The sequence below is a fragment of the Mustela erminea genome, chromosome 4 (assembly GCF_009829155.1).
Source record: "Mustela erminea isolate mMusErm1 chromosome 4, mMusErm1.Pri, whole genome shotgun sequence".
Classification (NCBI taxonomy): domain Eukaryota; kingdom Metazoa; phylum Chordata; class Mammalia; order Carnivora; family Mustelidae; genus Mustela; species Mustela erminea.
In genome coordinates, this window is record NC_045617.1 from 90285974 (window position 1) to 90305326 (window position 19353).

Here is a 19353-nt window from a genome sequence, read left to right on the forward strand (position 1 = left end):
GGGCTGGGGGAGGAGCGGATGGCTGGGAGTCCTCTGAGGAAGGCAACCCAACTCACCTCCTCACAGCCCTTGAACCAATGGCTGACGGCTGTCAACACAGGGCATGGGAACCCACTTGGCCCAGAAACTTCCTCTGGTGGCATTCATGCGGCCTATCACAAGCTGAGTGACTCAGTGCTCAAGAACTGGCTAGAAAGGGGCTCAAGCCCCCTGCACTTCTCAGGCAGTAAGTACACACCAAGCAGCAGAGTCCATGAACCTGGTTTATGACATTCTTTTGGGGAGAGTTCCTATGCCCCAGCATGAAGCACTGCCCAAGGCAGTCATGAGACCACAGCTGCTGCTCAGGGACCCAACCACCTTCCCAGTGCTGCTGTCAGGCAGGCTGAGGGCACTGAAGTCGGTCCCACTGCCTCCTGCGTCTGCCACGCCTGCTGGAGGAGCTGGGCCACCGTGGTGCAACAGAGCTGAAGTGTGGGAGCTCTGGTCATGTTTGCAGAGAGCCCAGTCAGTGATATAACACCAGAGGCCTTCCTGAGTAGGAGACGTTGTCTTTCAGGAGGGGTGACCCCACAGCCATACGCACTTTGTTCCAGCGGTGGCCTTTATTATAGATGGGCTTGACAGAGCGGGGAGACCAGCGGGTCAGGTACCTGTGGAGGGAGAGCAATGATGTAGCTGGGAGAGATGGGGGCCCACGCTGGAGCTGGGATGGTGGGTCATGTCTCCTCGGGCCAAAGCCTTTCACCAGTTTCCCTTCTCGTGGAGCAGGGACTTTTCCTGGGAGCAACGGCTAAGTGTGCCGTAAACAGATGGGCTGGGCTCCTGCTGCCGCAAGCGTGTGTGGCCAGGGTCAGGCAGCCCAGGGCCATGCGCTTCCTTGATCTTTATGAGTTGTCAATTTTTGTGTGTATACTTGCTGGGGGAGGAGGCGGAGGAAGAGGCTGTCCAGAAAGCAGATCATTCCTCTCTGGCCTCAGTCATGGGGAGAGGAGAGGCTGATGTAAGGCCTGGAGAGATCCTTTCCTCTTCCCTACTTGGCTCACTCTGCCACTCTGGCCTTCCAGGAGCTCCCCTGGGTGGCCATCACTGATGTAGGACCCCTGCCCCTCACCCTCATAATGGGAGCCAAGGGTGAGGGCCTGTGGTACGGACTTAGCCCGGGAAGGTTCACATAAGCAGGAGGGGGTTGGGGAAAGATGGCTGCCGCCCACAGTCCTTTGGCCTCCTTTGGGGATGGCCAGGGCCCTGACAGTTCCCGGAAAAGTGGCTCATGCCGGCTGTGACTGGGGTTTACTCCATCCAGAATTGAAACTTGGATCCAGTCCAGAGAGGCCCACCCTTCATCCTGAAAGTTTAGCCATGGCAAAGCCAGGCTCCTCCCCGGCCTCCACTCTAGGCTGGGGTTCAACCCAGCTGCCGCTAGAGACCCTCACATGAGAAACTTTATCATTTAAAAAATTAAACACCTTGGTTGAGAATTTTTAGATAAAACAACAACAACAAAAGACTACTGATTCACACATTTCAACTGAGCTCCCCTTCCCTGGACCTTGGTTTCCTGCTCTTAGCCCTGTGCAAAGGCAACAGCTCTGAAGAAAGTAAAAAGCTGTGTGAAGTGCTGCCCTACACTTCAAGTGTGATGTGGACGGCGGCGGCGGGGAGGTGGAATGGACACATGACTCCCACGTGTAACATTAATGTCAGTGCCCCCAATAGGAAGGCCTCTGTGCACTGGGTGGGGCCTACGGCTGGCTTTTCTCTGGTTGGTGGTGCTGGGGCAACAGAAAAGGTGAAGGGAGGGGAACACCTGGCAGGTCCCGGAGTCAGCATCTCCCAGTTTTCAGAGGGAGTGGGGAGGAAGTAATGGGAGTGTGGGAGCAGGCTCCCTAAAAGGAATGTGCAATGAGATTACAGACCCCGGGAGGGCCTGAGGCTGACCAGCTTGTCCAGAGATGCTGCCCTCAAGCCATATTCCCCCTGCCCTGGAGAAAGTGGAGGGATGCTAGGCTTCAGCTAGCCCCGGGCCTGATGCCTATGCCACATGGAATAGCTGCTGACAGTTGGGTGGTGGTGGTGGTGCGTGGCCTGAGTGGCCTCCAGTTAGTTCTCTGGGGAACACTCCAGCTCTAGGAAAAACCAAGGTTCCTTCGTACCTCTCCTGAAGGGGCAGGAGAAGGAGGAAGCGTGGCTCCTTAGGGCCCAGCAGGGCCTGGGCCAGTCCGAGGCAGCTCAAGGCCCTCTGGATGGAATCATCAAGTCCCTTGTTGCAAGAGTATCATGCTCCTCCTAGCCAGGACTCCCCCTCCCTCTAGAGTGGCCTTTTGCAACCCAAGAGCCCCCACACATCATCAATCCTGTGTCACGTTAAAGGACACCGGATATATGGGAGGGAGCCTGGCCTTGCTTCAAAGGCTTAAGGGCAGGATGGATTGTGTCCTTAGGCAGGCTGCTGTCTCTTTACAAGTCAGACAGGAGGGTGGGCTCAACTCCCAAATGGTCCAGAGCACAAGTGGGAAAGACAGGAAGAGGTTAATATGTCTTGCCTCACCAGGGCTGCTGGCGGATGGCCCAGCTAGCCATGTGGGAGGTACAGGTGGAGATAGGCATGAGGCCAGGGCACTGCTGAAGTGTCAGTGAAGACCCAGCTCTGGCCCTGTGCCCCCAGTCCAGCCACCCGGAGCTGAAGTCGCCTGGCCTCCGACCCTCTGCGCCTGCATTCTGTCGGGTATCAGCCTTGGAGGCTGGCTGTGGATGGGTGTCTTGCTTTGCTTCAACCATCTTTGGTCTCCTCCAGAGAGCACTTATAGTAGCAGCTGGACCGAAGGAAGAGGGAGGGGCATTGACAGGGCAAACAAAAAGAAAAGACCAGAATCGATTTTCTAGACCTGGATCTACTCTTGAGCAGGGGCTACTGCAGATCTGGGAGGACGTGAGTGTAGTCATGTCAGAGAAAGGGGTGGGAGCTCACCATAGAATGGCTGTTTTGAGGGTAAGACAGGAATCTGCTCCTATACCAGATGGGGCCTCACTGCCTCAGCTAGAAGGCAGACTGACTGATTCCAGGGTCTGAGGGTGTTCCTCTGTTCTACAAAAGCCCAGAACCTCCCAGTCTGCCCTGGGCAGCTATACAAGTTAAGTGCATGACCCTAGGGAGTGACACGGAGGCTGAAGTTCCACAGTGCACAACGGGCATAGCGGTACACAGTGGCTGCACCCCAAAGAGCCCTCCCCTTTCTCAGGCCTCACTCTGCCCTTTAATAACCCCACTGCTGGGATACTGAGAAGTTTGTAGAAGTGCTCTGACATTCCCATAGCAACCCAGTATGATGTCATAAACAGGGGATTAGCACATTCTAATACCCAACCGGCAGACCTTCTTACCCTCCCTGCCCCTGTGCGAAGTGCCCAGCTGGGATGGGAAGAGGAGCGAGGCCGAGGCCAGCAGGGGAGGCCACAGAAGTGTACCCAGGATCCCCCACAGCAGTGCTGGGGCTGAAGGGGGTGGATGCTCACGTGAGGAGGGATGGAACAGACAGCCAAGGGAGCACTCTAGCCTTCCTGAGCTGTGGGATGAGCTCTAGGAAATGGCATCCCCTGTGGACTGAGTACAGTGAGAGCTGAGGGCCTACAGGGTGCTCCGGGGGGTGACGCCCGGCTTTCCTTACCGGTTGAGTTGGGGTTTGCTCTTCGGAACAAATCCTTCAGGAAGCCGAGGCCTGTGATTTGGGAACAGACCTGAGTGGAGACGAGAGCACATGTGGGATGGTCCTGCAGCTCCCTCTGCAGTTCTCGGGGGCAGAAAGGAAAGCCCAAGGGCGTGTGGGAGGTTGGCACTGGGGGGTGAGTTCAGCAAAGACTCTGGATGTCCCTATCTCTTCCAAGAGGGGCTGGCCCAGGGGGCAGCTGGCAACGGGTGGGTTGGGGGGATGGCGCCCATAGCCCTCTGCCCGCCCCTTTGCCCTGAGAGGGCCTTCTACCTGCTCGGTGTGCCATTTTCACACACTCCTCAATCTTGCGGTGCTCTTCCAGGCACAAGCCTGTGATCCTCCGAGGTAGCATGCCCCCGAAGGGCCGGATGAACTGACTGAGCAGCAGAACATCCTAGGGGAAATGGAAAACTGTAGTTAGCCAGCCGGCAGGCACTGGATACAGGGCACCAGGGCCTCGCGGACTACACCAGAGGCCATCCTACCCCAGAACCCAAAGAGGCTGATGCCCACCTAGGGAACCCACCAGAGACCACCCCCTCCACATAGAGCCTTTGCATACTGGTCTGCCTTTACCCTAACACAACTGCAATCCCAAGTTGGTAAGATTTCCCAACCCCAGGGGCTTCTAGCACCTCCATGAGAATCTCTGAGAGATTAGAGAACAGACACTCCTCAAGAAGTGTTCCTCTTAGAAGCCCAGGCAGCATCTCTCCAGGTAATGAAAGGTCTGTTAGTCTCCTTGGAGATGTGTCATAGATTTCCACTCAAGGGGGAGAAACCAGCACGTCTCTACCCCCATAGCCTATAGGCTACAGGCTGGAACACACACACACAGACCCGCCAGCTCAGTTCCCCTACAAGCGCTAGGCAGCACAAGAGCTGGGGGGGAAAGGATCGGTGGTGAAGTTAAAGAGCCATATCTTTGAAGGCCCCTGTGGGCAGATGTGAATGGATTCTTGGGCTTCCTTTGGACCACCAGACTACTTTGGACAAGGCAAGGACACAAGGAGAGACAGTAAAAAATCAAACCAAGAGACCACCTCCCCCTCTACCTTTCATTGGGTGGCTGAGGGGGTTAATAAAAGCCACTGCTTCTCCGAGGAGATGGGGGCCCCGCCCACCGAGGGGCCTGCCGTGCCCAACTTCGCAGGTCTGTTCCACAAACCGATCTGCTGCCCTGGCAGGCGTTTCGCTGTATAGCCACAGATTTGTTTTAATCACTGGGCAGCTCCTGAGGGACCCGGGCCCCCAATTCCCACCCCTGTAATCTTTAGAATCTGGTGAAAAGAACTTGGACTGGATTATCCAGGACTAATAAACTGAGCCCGCAGCCCCAGCCCCCCACCGGAGGCTGCCAAGCAAGCTGACAGCTTTGTGCGGCTCAGGCTAATGGTGTCCTGAGTGGGAAGGGGTAAAAGGAAAACAACTTTAGCCTTTACCTCGGAGGGGATTGGATTTCGTCTGCTGGATAAACAGAGCCAAGTCCATTTCCTGGAAACGGCTGGTAGAAAGAGTGCCCCACGGTGGTTAGGCAGGTGTGGACTTCACTACCCCATCTTCAGCTGGAATTCTAAGTTTACAGCCACAACCCCACTACCTTCTACGTTACAAGAAGTTGTGAACACTGCTCTGTGGTCTGCAGGTTTCCTATTACTCTGGGCAGCCATGAGCAGAAGGGCTGGGAGCGGAGTGGAAGGAGCGCGCCCCCTCCCCGCTGGGTGGCCCGGAGACAAGGCTCCCAGCCCTGGAGATTAGTTGGGTCATTCTGTTCGGATCCCATGGGCATGTGGCCTTTCCTGCTCTCACCACCTGACCGGGATCCGTGCCCTTAGCCATCCCATTGCACGGAGCGGTACAGCAACAACTTGCAGGTCAAATTGGCCCAGAGCCTGCATCACCTGAAACCTAAAAATAGGGTGCTTAATGTCACCAACAGAACCCAGAAGGACAAGGTTTCTCCAGGGCTGCGTCATTCCCCCAAGCCCGCCCTGTTTCTAGAAACAATGGACAGTGGTCGTCAGGATAGTAGGCTCCACCTGGGTTTTGTACCCCAGTTTATGGTCTGGCTCTGATACTAGCTGGGGGACCTGAGGCAAGTTCATCAACTTTTCCATACCTCTAAGTTCCTTGTCCAGAAACCAAGGAGAAAAAAAGGAACTACTTCATAGGGCTATTGTGAAAACCAAGTGAAGGAAGGCCTGGCACACCCCAGGGCCTGACTGGAGCCTGCACGCAGTGTCACCCATTCTTATTCAGCACCATCATCTTTCCATGGAGAGAATGGCTCTAGAGGAGCTGGAGCCACCAGGGGTCTCTGCAGCTCCAGTACAGACGGAGACAGTAATGTGTCCCCAGATCACAGTGAGGACTCCCTGAATACACCCTCCCTAAAAGAGCAGGAAAGTCAAATCCAGAGCCTGATTCCATCTGTTCGGAACACACAGGGTTACAGGGCCCTGGTGGTCTGAACTGCATGCAACCAGCCCATGACCTAAATTAGTGACTCTTCAACCCTGATGACACTGTAGAATCACCTGGGGAGCTTTCAAAACTAACCATGGCCAGGCTCCACCCAGACCAAATGCAGTCCACCTCTGCGGGTGGGGCCTGAGTATGATTTTAAAGCTCCCTGGGGTAGCCGGGGTTGAGAGCCACCGTCTTTGGTGGCAAAACGAGATGCAGCAGTGGCTGGGGCTGGGGCTGCCACTGAAGCGAACCAGCAACCGCAACCCCCACGGCACGCAGAGCTAGGGTCTGTGCACAGCTCAGCTCACCTCGTAGCCATACTTGTGCTTCAGGTTCCACCGGCAGATGGGGCACTGGCCAGAGGGGTTAGGGGGGTTTGGGCTTTCCTTGGGAGTCCCTGTTAACCGGCCTTCAACCTAGGAGGAAGAGAAAGAGCCAGTGAGGGAGAGGGCACGTGGAGCCTCAGATCCTTGAGCAACCCCCCAAATGGTGAGATGCCAGGGAAGTGCCTCTCTGGGTGCCTCATGGGAGTAGCTAATAGGTCTTTCCACCTCAGCAGTGGCACTGGTTCTGCAGCTGCTGCATACTGGACCTCGGCGGGCCATGGAGATGTGATCTAGTGGCACACGAGCTTCGAGGCCAGTAGACAATGCTGGGGGCAAGAGGGAGGGGTTGGTTCTGTCAGCCAAATGCTACCTTTTCTTCACTGAAACAAAACACCAGAACGTTATGCTTCCCTCTCTGGAAAGTGATACACGCACATGGTAAAAAGTTTCAAACTGTGGAGGGGTACACAGTTAAAAGGAAGTCTCCCGGGGCACCTGGGTGGCTCAGTGGGTTAAAGCCTCTGCCTTTGGCTCGGATCATGATCCCAGGGTCCTGGGATCGAGCCCCACATTAGGCTCTCTGCTCAGCAGGGTTCCTGCTCCCCTCCCCCCGTCTGCCTCTCTATCTACTTCTGATCTCTGTCAAATAAATAAATAAAATCTTAAAAAAAAAAAAAAAAGGAAGTCTCCCTCCCACCCCACACATCGTATCCTTCTCAGAGGAAACTGCCCTCCAGCTTCATTCAACAGAGGCAAGTCTGCTGGCAGTTCTCAACCAGGTGCCCCAGGGGACACTGGACAATGTTGGAGACATTTCTGACTGTCACAGCCGGGGCCTGGGGTGCTCGGGACATCTAGCCAGGAAGCTGGTAACCATGCTGCCAGGTCCAGGACAACCCCCATGACAAAGTCCTAGCCAGCCCCAAATGCCACCAGCGCCGAGGCAGAGAGCCCGCTCTGTGCCTTTACAAATGGGGACCACGCGCACTCTTGCTGCCTTCCTCTCTCTTTTCGAAACACACATGGGAAGATCTATTCCCCTGCCCGCCTCCTTGCTTTTATCATTTTGGATGTCACCGTTCAAATCCCGCTGAGGCCACGTGTGCAGTGACCTCTGCCACTGCTGCTGTATCCTGTGACACAGCCTTGGAATTACCAAGTGCCATAAGCCAATGATCTGGGAGGCGGCTCTAATTACAAGAGGGGGAGTGCAGAAAGCCTTGCTGATTGAGGCCGTGGATTGTGAGAGGGAAGTGAGGAGAGGTCTGAGGCTTTGGGAGGGAAGCAATACTGTCTCCTGGGGCAGAAACTGGGAAAAGGGAAAGGGGGCTGTGCGGGGCATTGCTACCTGACTTTCTGCCAAGGCCACTGCAGCCATACCAGAAACGGAGAAGTGCACTAGGGAAAATGTGGAGGTGCAGGTTGGGTCTTGGGAGAGGGTTACAGTGGGCTTAGCAGGGGGGAGGGTGAAAATTTACTGACTCCCCTGTGCCTGGCTTTGTGCTAATAACGGCTCAAATGTATCACCTCATCGCACCCCTAAGACCTTGTGAGGGAGAATTCAAGACCTTATGTTACAGATGAAAAAAGTGAGACCCCAGAAAGTGAGCAATGCCCAGTTAGCTGTGGTGGTGGCTCTCCACGGAGGCACGGATGGGCTTCCCTCCTCCCAATGGGTCTCACAGTGCCACGACGTCTCCATGTTCATTTTGTAAATAGCAGATTGATGCCCCACATGAGAAATACTCTATACTCAAAAGCCAGATCTATTTCTCTCCCCCAGCATGGAGTTCCTCGGGTGAATGCTTGTTTTGGCTTTGAATAAGGGAATCAAAAGAGGAGCCCAAAGGGGATGGGGGCCCCCTAAAAAGAACTGTTTTGAGGCTAAGCAGTGAAAAGGCTGAGGAGTACTCTGAGGAGGACCCAAAGAGAAAACCCTAAGGGCTCATCCTGGGGTAAGACTGCTTTGGGAAGGACTAAGCTTGGCTGGCTGCCAGAGGGGTTAAACCCCCTGACTGACATGGAAGTTATGGAGGCTTCTGGGAGCTCTGTGGAGTGGCTGAGATTACTTGCAAGCATGGAAGGCCGTGTGAAAACGTTGTCTTTTAGGGATTATAGGATAATCTAGGCCCCATGACTCCCCGGGAAAGGGAGGTGAGATGGGCCTGACCAGGGAAAGGGGGAAGTAGGTGGATGAAGAATGGGTCTAGCTTTTTAACCAACAGACAAGGCGGGGTGTGGCTAGTAAGCCCAGGGCCCAGAGAGTATCACCTTTGAATGGTATCCCTTAAGGAGTAGCTTGGTCTTTCTAGGCAGGCAAGAAAGGAGCTGAGATTCAGGCTTCTGGCCATGGGTCAACTTACTTGGGCTCTCTACTCTCACCACTGCCTTGGCTTCCCCTTTGGAAAACTGATTCATCCCCAGCAAAGGACATATCAGCAAAGACCTCTGAGACCTTATCATACGAAAGGCCACTGTGATCCAACAATGGATGCCGCAGTCCAGGCACAATGATTGTTCCTGATTCAACCACATGACAGCACAGCTTGAAAAACGTTAAAGACTGTGGATTTATGGTGACAGAGGGAGCTGCCCCTGACGCCAGGAGTCCAGTTTGGACTGGCCTCCCTTCCTCCCTCCCCCTCTCCCAGGCAGCTCCAAGCATTAAAGAGGCTGTAAGTGGCCAATTCGATACTTACTATAGTCGTCTTGCCTTCTTGGATCTCCACCACTACAGAGATAAAGGGGAAAAATCAGGTCAGCCATTTAATAAGGAACAGGGAGTTTCAAATAACAGCTCAAATTCTACAAATGCAGAAAATCGGAGCCTTCGGTCAGCACTCTCCCACGGTCCCCACCTGGGAAAGAAAGCGTGCAGGGTTCATCTCCGAGTGCCAAGGCTCTCTGCCCTTGAGGCTGGGTTGGGGCAAGCCCAGATGCCCAGGTAATACCATCTCTTTGGGATTAAGGGTCTCCACACTGTTTTTCTTTCTAAGCCGAGATTCATCCTGGTCCTAAACCAAGGGAATTGGCAAGATCTGGCCCTCCCGTGGCTGGCAGTAATGACCTCAGAGTTGGGCCGGGTGGGGGCAGAAGCATCTAAAAGACCTTCAGAAGTACCTACTGCGCATGTCCTTTCATGACGAGAATCAGACAAACATGGCTTCTGACCCTGAACAAGTGTAGTCTCCGACACATGCCGGAATCAGGACTGTGCTCCAGAGGCCCCAGGCCAGATAAGGGGTAAGACAAGCTCACTCGCACAAGTTGGCCAGGGAAGCCATGCTAACGCTCTGAGAGGAAGCTATGAGGGTTAAATCCTCAGCCATTCTCCACGCCTTCCCTGCAAGGTTGCACTGAGCTGTCCCTGGGAGCGAGTGGTGACAGGGGTGGCGGACAAGGGCCTGCAGACGTTGGCCCAGGCTAGTTTTCAGGAAAGCAGGGCAACTACAAACAGAGGGGGACTCCCTCAGCGCCCTACCCAGGAGAGACCTCAAGGGCAGGATAGTAAAGTCACACACATCCCTCAGGCTGTATGTATATCCTAGCTTACTCAACCAAGGGGAAGAATGACAACTTCAATAATATTCCAAGGAAGAACCAAGCCAATGGCATATGCTTGGAGAATGTAATCACACAAAGTTCTTAGAGAGTCCCCCTTGTTCTCTAGTTACTTCAGAAAGAGGGGAGCTGCTGCCGTCAGTGTGTGGGAACCAGCACGCAGCAGAGGCTGTCAATGCTAGCTTGCACCAAGACCACGAAATACTGGTCACTTCTGACTGCTAATCAATGCAACAGAAAACTCGGGTCTGCAGAGCCGGTAGCGAACTTGTCTCATACCAGCATACCAACACCGTACTGAAATAGCCGGGTTCCCACAATTAGTTTTACTCAGCTTCAGCTGAGGCAAGAAGTAGTACAGCTTAGAAAGAGTCAAAGGCTGGGGTGCGGGAGGGGTTGGTGGGGTGGGGTGGGGGCCTGGGTGGCTCTGTCAATAGAGCGTTGGACTCTTGGTTTTGGCTCAGGTCTTTATCTCAGGGCTGTGAGACCATGCTTGCGCCTAGCTCCCAGTGGTGAGGAATCTGCTTGAGTTTCTCTCTCCTTCTGCCCCTCCCCTCCATGCTTGCTCTCGTTCTCTAAATTAGAGAAGTCTTTAAGAAAGAGCCTAAGGTTCTTAATGTTCAGAATCTAGTGAAAGTTATGGACCCTTTCCTGGAAACACGCTGATGATGAGCGCACATACAGACTTGTGTCCCTAAACGGTAATGCTGGTTTTCTCCCAGTGGTGGCAGTACGTGATTTTTACTTTGTTCTTTATGCCTGCCTGGATTTTCTAAAGTTTTAAAAATAACATATACTGCTTCTGCAATGAAAAATAAACAGCAAAAAGAAAGAGAATGAATGTCTAAGAAAAAAGTGAGGCAATTCGAACCCAACTGGAGGCCCTCGGCAGCATCTGTGATCACTGAGCTCTGTGACCAACACCTAATTGGACACAGACTGCCTGGAATTGTCCCCCATTTGTTTTCTGGGCAAGGCCATTCATAAAGCCTCATTACTCCAAAACAACCAACCTGAGAGCCCCTCAGTGTTCCAAGTCCAGATATACACAAAGGAGCCACGAAGGCCAGAAAGGCCCTGAGGCTCAATTCAAAGACAAACTAGTTCTCTCCCTGTAAAAGAAAATGCGTCACCTCACACACGGATCTACTTGTTCGGAACAGAGACGAGCATGAACGGGATGTGGGTAAGACTCAGCCTGGTGCTCAGTCAGGAGGCCAGCACAGCTGCGGGGCCATGGTCCTGGGATATGTCAATGTACCGACACGGGGGCACAGAAGCGGGCAGAGCCCCAGCTCAGCCAGGCTTCCGGGCACCCCAGAAACTTTGCAAAAACCCAACCTGGGAGAGGGATGGAAGGCAACCAAGTAAGCATCAACAGGTGAGGGTGAAGTTTCTAAGAATCCGGGAGGAAACAAAAGGCGAGACACATTCCTGGTACCCCTCTAGCCAGAAGGAGAACGAAGGCCCGAAACACAAAGCGGATAAACATGTGGTTCCCCTCTCCGTGGAGGCACTTGGGTCCTAACCATGAGGTAAACAAATCTAACAAAACACACATCACTCCCGGCAAAGAACCAAACCCTGAAGTCATCCCACTGGCCCCTGGAAAAGAGATCAAAGCCTGTGGCCAGCTCCACTGTTCACTAGCTCCCCACACAGCAATGCTGAGCCTGTGAATCATCTTTCCCCACGCCCGCCCGTGGGTAAAACAACAGGCAGATGCTTACCTACTACAGACAATCTGTCAGACCAGAAAGAAGGACCCCAGAACAAGACTGAGAGTGATCAGGGCGGTGTCTCAGTGCAGAGGCAGGAGGCCTGGCTGGAGCCTCAAGAAACCCCTAGATTTTAAGCCTCTGAAAACAGGAGATAGGAATCAAAATAGCATTGCTTTTCAGTGTGCATACAAAAATAGGTCAAAACCAAACAGAACCTGAGATCCATTTTGCCCCTGGCCTCCTCGCCACTCAAGACATGGGTAACCAAGAAAAACTGGACTAAGACATTTAGGTAGTACCAGACACCTGGTTTAGAAAAAGGTAGAATCGCTCTAGTGTTCTGAGATACAGCTACTATGAAGTAGACGAAGGAAAGACATGAAATGAGTTTCTGGGCTAGAGTTAGGGGCAAATTTTCTACGACGGGCACTTCTCTCGCACACGTCAAATAATCCGTTCCACGTGAGGCAACGTGTTTGCTGAGCACCCAGGGAGAGCACAGCCTAGTCCCACACTGTGGAGAGCTGCAACAGTCTCTGCCCTAGAGGAGAAAAGGGAACGAAACCAAGTATGGGAACTTCACTACAATAAAAGTCCATGCCTCGTAAAGAGGCCCTCTGAGTACTTCAGTAAATACTCACTTAGGATGGGGTCCAGGATGGCTGAACTGTAACAGTCTAGCGCACACAGTGCCGGGGGGAGACTGCAGTGAACGCAGAAAGACCTCGATTGTCACACAAACACAGACTTGGTGAACTGCAGCAGTATGAAGACCCAACTGTTTCGTGAAGGGGAAGGGGGGACCCATGAATGATGTGGAGGGTGCTGCTGCAGGAAGTGCCCAGAGACCAAGTCCTTCCTGGTCTCTTTTTTATCTTTTCTTGGAAAAGATCCACGCAAACCAAGTCCCAAGCAGAGTAGGACAGAATGGAGCCACTGATGGCTAAAAGGCAGCACTCACAAGTCCTGGGGGAGGGCTGGGGATTGGAGTATCTGTTTGGGACCAGTGGCTGCACTTCTGGCCCTTGACTACTTTTTTCAAACTCCTTCCCCACTCCCCTATGCTCATCTTCAATTCTACTACAAGTTCTCTGATTCTCTCATCACCTACCCCATTCTTTCCCCTGGACCTCTGAGGGAATGTCCCTCTGCACCAGGCTTCACCGGGCTTTTTCCACTAGAAGGTTCCTCTGGACTATGTCCTTTTTAGTCTTTAAAACCCCAACTCACACACTCCCCTCTCAAAGCTTTTAGCTACAGGGCTTCCCATCCTGTCAGGCGCATCCTTGTCTGAAATGTGAGGTCCTCCAGAAAGCCCTTCAGCTAACTGGAAAAGATGAAGAAAATTCCCTTCAGCCTTTGCACTAGCTTCTGATGGATGATTCCTGTTAATTCAGACAGTCAGATGTGTTTCTGTGTTTTTTTTTTTTTTTAAAGATTTTATTTACTTATTTGACAGAGAGAGATCACAAGTAGGCAGAGAAGCAGGCAGAGAGAGAGAGGAGGAAGCAGGCTCCCTGCTGAGCAGAGAGCCCGATGCGGGGCTCGATCCCAGGACCCTGAGATCATGACCTGAGCCGAAGGCAGCGGCTTAACCCACTGAGCCACCCAGGCACCCCGATGTGTTTGTTTTAAATACATTTCCTTCCCAAGAGCGATAAGGCAGGAATGAGATCTAACACAATCTTTCCCATAAAAAGCACTACACGGTCTTCAGCCAGTGAACTGAGGAGATCTTTCAGGTGGGAGAACCACAGGGCAGCCCTCCCCTGGAGCACCACAGCAGTCTTAGTGGTGGAGAGGGAGAAGTGCTAGCTCTGCTTCTGATGCCACCACTTACTGGCGGGTGATCCCGGGTGGCTACTGAACTCTTCTGGGCCAGATTTCCTCATGCGGAAAAAATGTGAATAATATCCACCTTTAAAGATTATTGAGAAGATGGAATAGATGTATGTGGAAAGCCTGGCACAGTGCATGCAGCAGCCACAGACTAAAGCATGATTTCCATTTTTGTCTGCCTGTACCTCTCCTTGCCTTTGTGTGTCCCTCTGATCAAACTTTTGATTAGGCTTTCTCAATAGCAGCATAACTGGCATTTCAGGCCAGGTGGTCCTTTGATGGTGGGGGGGGTGGTAGGCATCTTGCACACATCCCTGGGCCTCTACCCACCAGATGCCAGGAGTACCACTTGTGACAACAAAAATGCTTCTAGACGTTTCCAAATGTTCACAGGGACAACTGCCCCCAACGGAGAACACTGCTTTAGCCTAAGAGTCTCTACAGGCAAGAGCACAGAATGCAGGGCACCTGGGTGGCTCAGTTGGTTGGGTGACGGCCTTTGGCTTAGGTAGTGTTCCTGGAGTCCCAAGATTGAGTCCCGCATAGGGCTTCCTGCTTGGCAGGGAGTCTGCTTCTCCCTCTTCTCATGCTCTCTCTCTCTCCCATTCTCTCTCCCAAATAAATAAATAAAATCTTTAAAAAAAAAAAAAAAAAAGCACAGAATGCTGGGTGTTCATCAACTCTGACTAAAATTAAGTAATGCTACTTGATACCCTGAAATGTAGGATGCTTGAATATTTTCAGCAAAACACCCAGCTTCCTGCCCACAACTTTAAATTCTGTGTGTATAATACTGTTTGGGTGTCAAATATACTAGCCGGGACCAGTCAAAATTAACTATATATGTAATATTTTACGCCTTGCACATAACAGGTAGTATATTAAGACAAAGTTTTTTTCATTTAAAGGCTCTGAAGACAGGTGGTTCTCAAGCAGAATAAAGAACACGGCAGTGCCTCCACATGTAAGATCACATCAATTCAATTAGTTAGCTTTTAGGTCTGACAGCAAGTAACAGAAGAGTTACCAACCCAGGTACTTATGGAGAGAGGTTCCAAGACCTATATGATTATAGAGTCCATCATTTCACAAAATCTCCAACTGAAAAAATTCTAACCTCAAATACTCTTTTGAAAACAAATAGGCAAAAAACTATTCCTCCTGCTCATCCTCTGGGAACATAGCAAAGAATTGTTTTCAACTCTGAATTTCACAATGAATATGTAAATTACAGCTATTGGAGCCTGACACTTCGTAGAGACCCTAAAAAATGTTACAGGTATATGCTTATTTTGCAGCAAGGTACAGATGAACCATCTTACCATGTCCTTCCTATTATCAGCATGATTTTTTTTTGTATCTTTATTAGTAGATTAGTTTATCTAATATTAACCAAGCAGTATCTAGATTTTGTTCTTTCTAGTGTATGTTCCATCTAAATTCTTTCAGCATACCTATTTCCATTTCTTCATGAAATACCTCTTTGATTTCCCCAAGCTGGGACCCAGACCTCACTTCGCCTGTATCTGCTGGATGGAGGCCAAGTCCAGCTGGGCCTACCAGGAGCCCTGTCTATCACTGCTGTTTGAAAGCTAAAACAGCTTTCTTTCTGAGACAAATCCAATGGATTCCTCAATAGGTTCTTCTTTTTGGACTTTTCTGCTCCCTCTGACAACAATGACCGTTCTTCTCCTCTGGGCACCTCTCAGCTTTAAAGGATACGTTGGGCAATACTATGCCAGAATCTTAAAAACAAACATACCGATGTCACTTCTTTTGCACATCACTCATCTATTTTGGTTTCTAGCAGTGCACAAAGGAAGGCTACGTACTGACATAGCTTTTCACTCCTTGTCAGATTTCATCCTCTTATAAGCCTGTTCAAGACACATTCCCCTCATTAAAACTTCCAACTAGGTTTCTGTTTCTGGTAACCAAATCTCCCTGTACCTAATCATGTAAATACCTCACTTGCATTTATTGGAGCGTATGCATGTCACCTCATTAGAACCTTACTTCTCAGGAAAAGGGCTGTATTTTCTCTTTTTCCAGGATCCTCTGACAGTCAGAAGCACACTACTTGGCCTTCAGTAAGCTCCCAATTCAAGGCTAGAATCAGGCTGCCTTTCCAGGCTTATGACTAATGAAAAGGAGAACCACTATCCAGCATCTGTCGCTGCTTCACCTTATCTTCTTTCTCTCTGGGAGACTAGCGGCAGGGGCAGAAAAAGCCGCCAGCAGAGCATTTTCATATGAGAAACTGGAAACGGAGGCCCTGGGGAGGATAGCTACACGTCCTTCCCTCATGGTCCAGGTTTGTTTGTTTGTTTGTTTTGTTTGTTTAAACAAGGGAGGAGGCAGTTAAGAGAACACGGAAAGCAAAACTAAAACACGCATACCTCTACAGAAAGCTTTCTGAATCCCGGGACGGGTTTCTTCCTGCTCCCGCTAAGCAAGGCTTCCCCGTCCTTCCCCGCCCCCACCAGTGATAACACTCCCGAGCGTCAAGATACTAACATCAAGGTCTGGAAAGTGCTTTCAAGCACCCCCGGCGCGCTAGCCTCTACCGCGTTTCAGAACCGCGCGAAAGAAAGGGAGTGAGGGGAGCACGGGGGCTGGAGAAAGCAACCTCCACTGCTCTCTTCCTCAGCCTTGGGAGGTGGCCGGAACCCAGGACTCACCTTCCCTGAACCCGCGAACTGGAAGCCGCGCCCAGCTGGTTGTGATCGGGCCAGCAAGGAGCCCCCAGAGTAGCCGTCTACAGGGGTACACGAGCACACTGAGGGCCGCCATCTTGAAAAACAAACGGTGACCTCTTGTGCACTTCCGCTTCCGGAACGGCGTGTGCGCAGCCGCAGTGGTGAGCAGGAAGTGTGAGGTTATGGGCTTCACGCTCCGATGCTCTTGCGCTATCATTTTCCTCCTTTCTCCCGTTAGGGTTAAACCTGGAGATCTCTGTGTTAAGCCCGTGTTTTGTTCTGAGGGTCTAGCGCAGGTGTTCTAGCTCCGGTCTGCCAGTCCTCCGAGTGTGTCAGGTCGCTTTCGTTCCCTCACAGGCTTCCTTTGTAAAAATCACATACACCACCCCTATTTACTTAAAAACCTTTTCTTCGACTCAAATGCGGATTTTCTGCTTCTTGTGGCTAAGGCTAGATCTGTACAGTTGAGCTTGAAATTGTTGGGACTCTGATTCTTGAACGTCAGGTATCAGGCCGACCTGGCATAGAATTAATGCATACCTTCTCCACAGATCTCCCTTTCCCCCACCCTCAAAAACGCACTTGTCTTTAATTCTCCTATACCTAACACTTCCTTTTGGCCCCAGCGCCTTCGCATAGCTATTTCCTCTACTTGCTCTTTGGCCATCTGCTAAACTCCTACTTACTTCTCAGAGCTCAGCTCAAAATTCACTTCCACATTAGAGTCTTCCTTAACTTCGCTGTTACTGGCTCTCAGAGCCAGATAACTCCCTTTTGGTACTTGGCATAATGGCATTTTACATCTATTTGTATTTTTGTCTCTCCACCAGACTGTAAACTCCGTGAAGGTAAAGATAGTTTTTTTGTTAACTTTTATCTCCAGCATTAATACTGTGCTGACACTTATATGTCACTTAAGTGCAGTATATAGTTGTTGAATGAGTGGACTCTACTTACAGGGTTGTTGGGAAGATTAGATAAGACTTAAGTGCTCAATAAACAAAAGCTAATTAATAAGGCAATTATTGAGACGGCCCTTGTGCTAGGTACTTGTCATAAGTTTGATATACTTTCATAATGAGACGGCCCTTGTGCTAGGTACTTGTCATAAGTTTGATATACTTTCATAGTACTAAAAAGAAAACACAACTTTCCTCTTTTGGATTTGCGGAATATATAGGATGCTCCCCTAGATCTATATAAGAAACATAGGCAGCTCAATTCTTCCACCCTCCATAATAAACCCGTAATATCCTCCATATTCTTTTCCACCCTTCATAATAAAACTGAAAGGGGATTTTCTAGTTATCCCACTCTGATTCATAGATGGAAAAATCAGGCTCATTAAATGGCAGAGTATTAAATGTTTCCTGATAAAGGGGAGGGAAAGAGTCCCATCTTCTAGTTGGGACTGCAGAACAGCTGCTCCCTGGGGAGCTTGAGTGATATCACCATAGACAAGGAGGACAGTAGAAATATGGCTTGGGTTACCATAAAACATCACATTCAGCAAAGGCAGATCCTGGAGAAAAAGATCAGTCTGGGTGAATGAAACAGACACGTGAATTAGGAGTGGAGGAAAGGGTTTTGGTGGGGTATTTTTTAAGATGTCCTAAGATCAGGAAAACCTTGGCTTTCTCTATAGCTACCACTTTCCTTCTGTATGATGACATTGAGCCCTTCCTGCTTGTACCACATCCCCTGTTTCTTTATAAGTCCCCAGCTTCTGGTGATCCAGTAGCAACAAGGGCAGTAGGAGAGCCCCTACCCAGAGCTTATTTTTGGACACAGTGAGCTAAAGTATTTGAGTGTCAACCCTCTCTTCATTATCTTATCCTGACTTATTATACTCAATTTTTATTTTAAGAAACAACTTGTATTTTGGGGTGCCTGGGTGGCTCAGAGGGTTAAAGCCTCTGCCTTCAGCTCAGGTCATGATCTAAGAGTCCTGGGATCGAGCCTGGCATTGGGCTCTCTGATCAGCAGGGAGCCTTCTTCCCCCCCTCTCTCTTTGCCTGCCTCTCTGCCTACTTGTGATCTCTGTCTGTCAAATAAATAAATGAAATCTTTAAAAAAGAAAAAGAAACAACTTGTATTTTATACAATGACAAGTAATGTCATTATTGTAGAAAAGAGTAAAGTAAAAAGAAAATACATATCACCATTAATCCAGAGATTAACACTACATTTAGCAAAATGAAATAATACTGAAATAATACCTTGCTTTTCAATATCCTAGTTTTCTGAACCTATTTATTATTAGTCCCTACATGAAAAAAAAATTATTTGAGACCAGATTTTGCTCAGGAGACTAGTTTTAAAAAATTTTAAAAATAAAGAATAACCTGTATAAGAAAGTACACATATTATGGGGCACCTGAGTGGCTCAGTTGGTTGAGTGTCTGTCTTCGGCTTGGGTCATGTTCTCAGGGTCCTGGGATCAAGCTCCGAGTGGAGCCCTGTGTCAGGCTCGGAGTCTGCTTCTCCTTCTCCCCCTGCTCATGCTCTCTCTCTCAGTCTCTCCCTCAGTCAAAGAAATAAATAAAATCTAAGATTTTATTTGTACTATTTGTGCTAAGGAGTACAAGCAGCCAGAGCGAGGTGGAGAAGCAGGCTCCCTGATGAGCAGAGAGCCCGATGTGGGACTTGATCCCAGGTCCCTGAGATCATGACCTGAGCCAAAGGCAGATACTTAACCGACTGAACCACCCAAGTGCTCCCCCCAAAAAAATCTTAAAAAAAAAAAAAAGAAAGTATACAAATTATCAGTTTGTAGCTTGATGAATTTTTACACAGGGAATACATTATCCACACCACTAAGTAGAACATTAATAGCAGTTTGGAAGACCCCCTGGTGTCCCCGCCCAGACATTATTTCCTCTTCAAGGGTAATCATTATCCTAAATTTTTAGCATCATAAATTACTGTTTCCTTATTTGAACTTTGTATAAATAGACTCTTACAGAGCATGTACTCTTTTGTGTCTTCTTTCACCTGCTCATCAATATGTTTGTAAGATTCATCCATA

General features: G+C 50.3%; 1 protein-coding gene across 2 annotated transcripts; it reads right to left on the reverse strand.

Moving 5' to 3' along the window:
• Nucleotides 1–249: 249 nt before the first annotated feature.
• On the reverse strand, nt 250–16457 carry MRPS18A (mitochondrial ribosomal protein S18A). Of its 2 annotated transcripts, XM_032340099.1 has the most exons (6): nt 16308–16457; nt 9205–9236; nt 6488–6595; nt 3981–4104; nt 3669–3738; nt 250–653 (listed from the first exon to the last, which is right to left on the reverse strand). In XM_032340099.1, the coding sequence occupies exons 1-6, from the start codon at nt 16417–16419 to the stop codon at nt 509–511; spliced, it is 591 nt and encodes a 196-aa protein (XP_032195990.1). In that variant the 5' UTR covers nt 16420–16457; the 3' UTR covers nt 250–508. The 2 variants fall into 2 exon arrangements, with proteins under 2 accessions (XP_032195990.1, XP_032195991.1); XM_032340100.1 differs by lacking the exon at nt 3669–3738 and having other exon boundaries at nt 560–653.
• Nucleotides 16458–19353: the final 2896 nt, after the last annotated feature.

Bases quoted from the DNA above. Each gene is read 5' to 3' on its own strand.
- MRPS18A (XM_032340099.1), bottom strand. From the start codon at position 16,419: ATGGCGGCCCTCAGTGTGCTCGTGTACCCCTGTAGACGGCTACTCTGG. The intron at 9,237-16,307 runs GTGAGTCCTGGG...TTATCTCTGTAG, and splicing joins AGTTCGCGGGTTCAGGGAAG to TGGTGGAGATCCAAGAAGGC. The intron at 4,105-6,487 runs GTGAGCTGAGCT...CATTTCCCCTAG, and splicing joins AGCACAAGTATGGCTACGAG to GATGTTCTGCTGCTCAGTCA.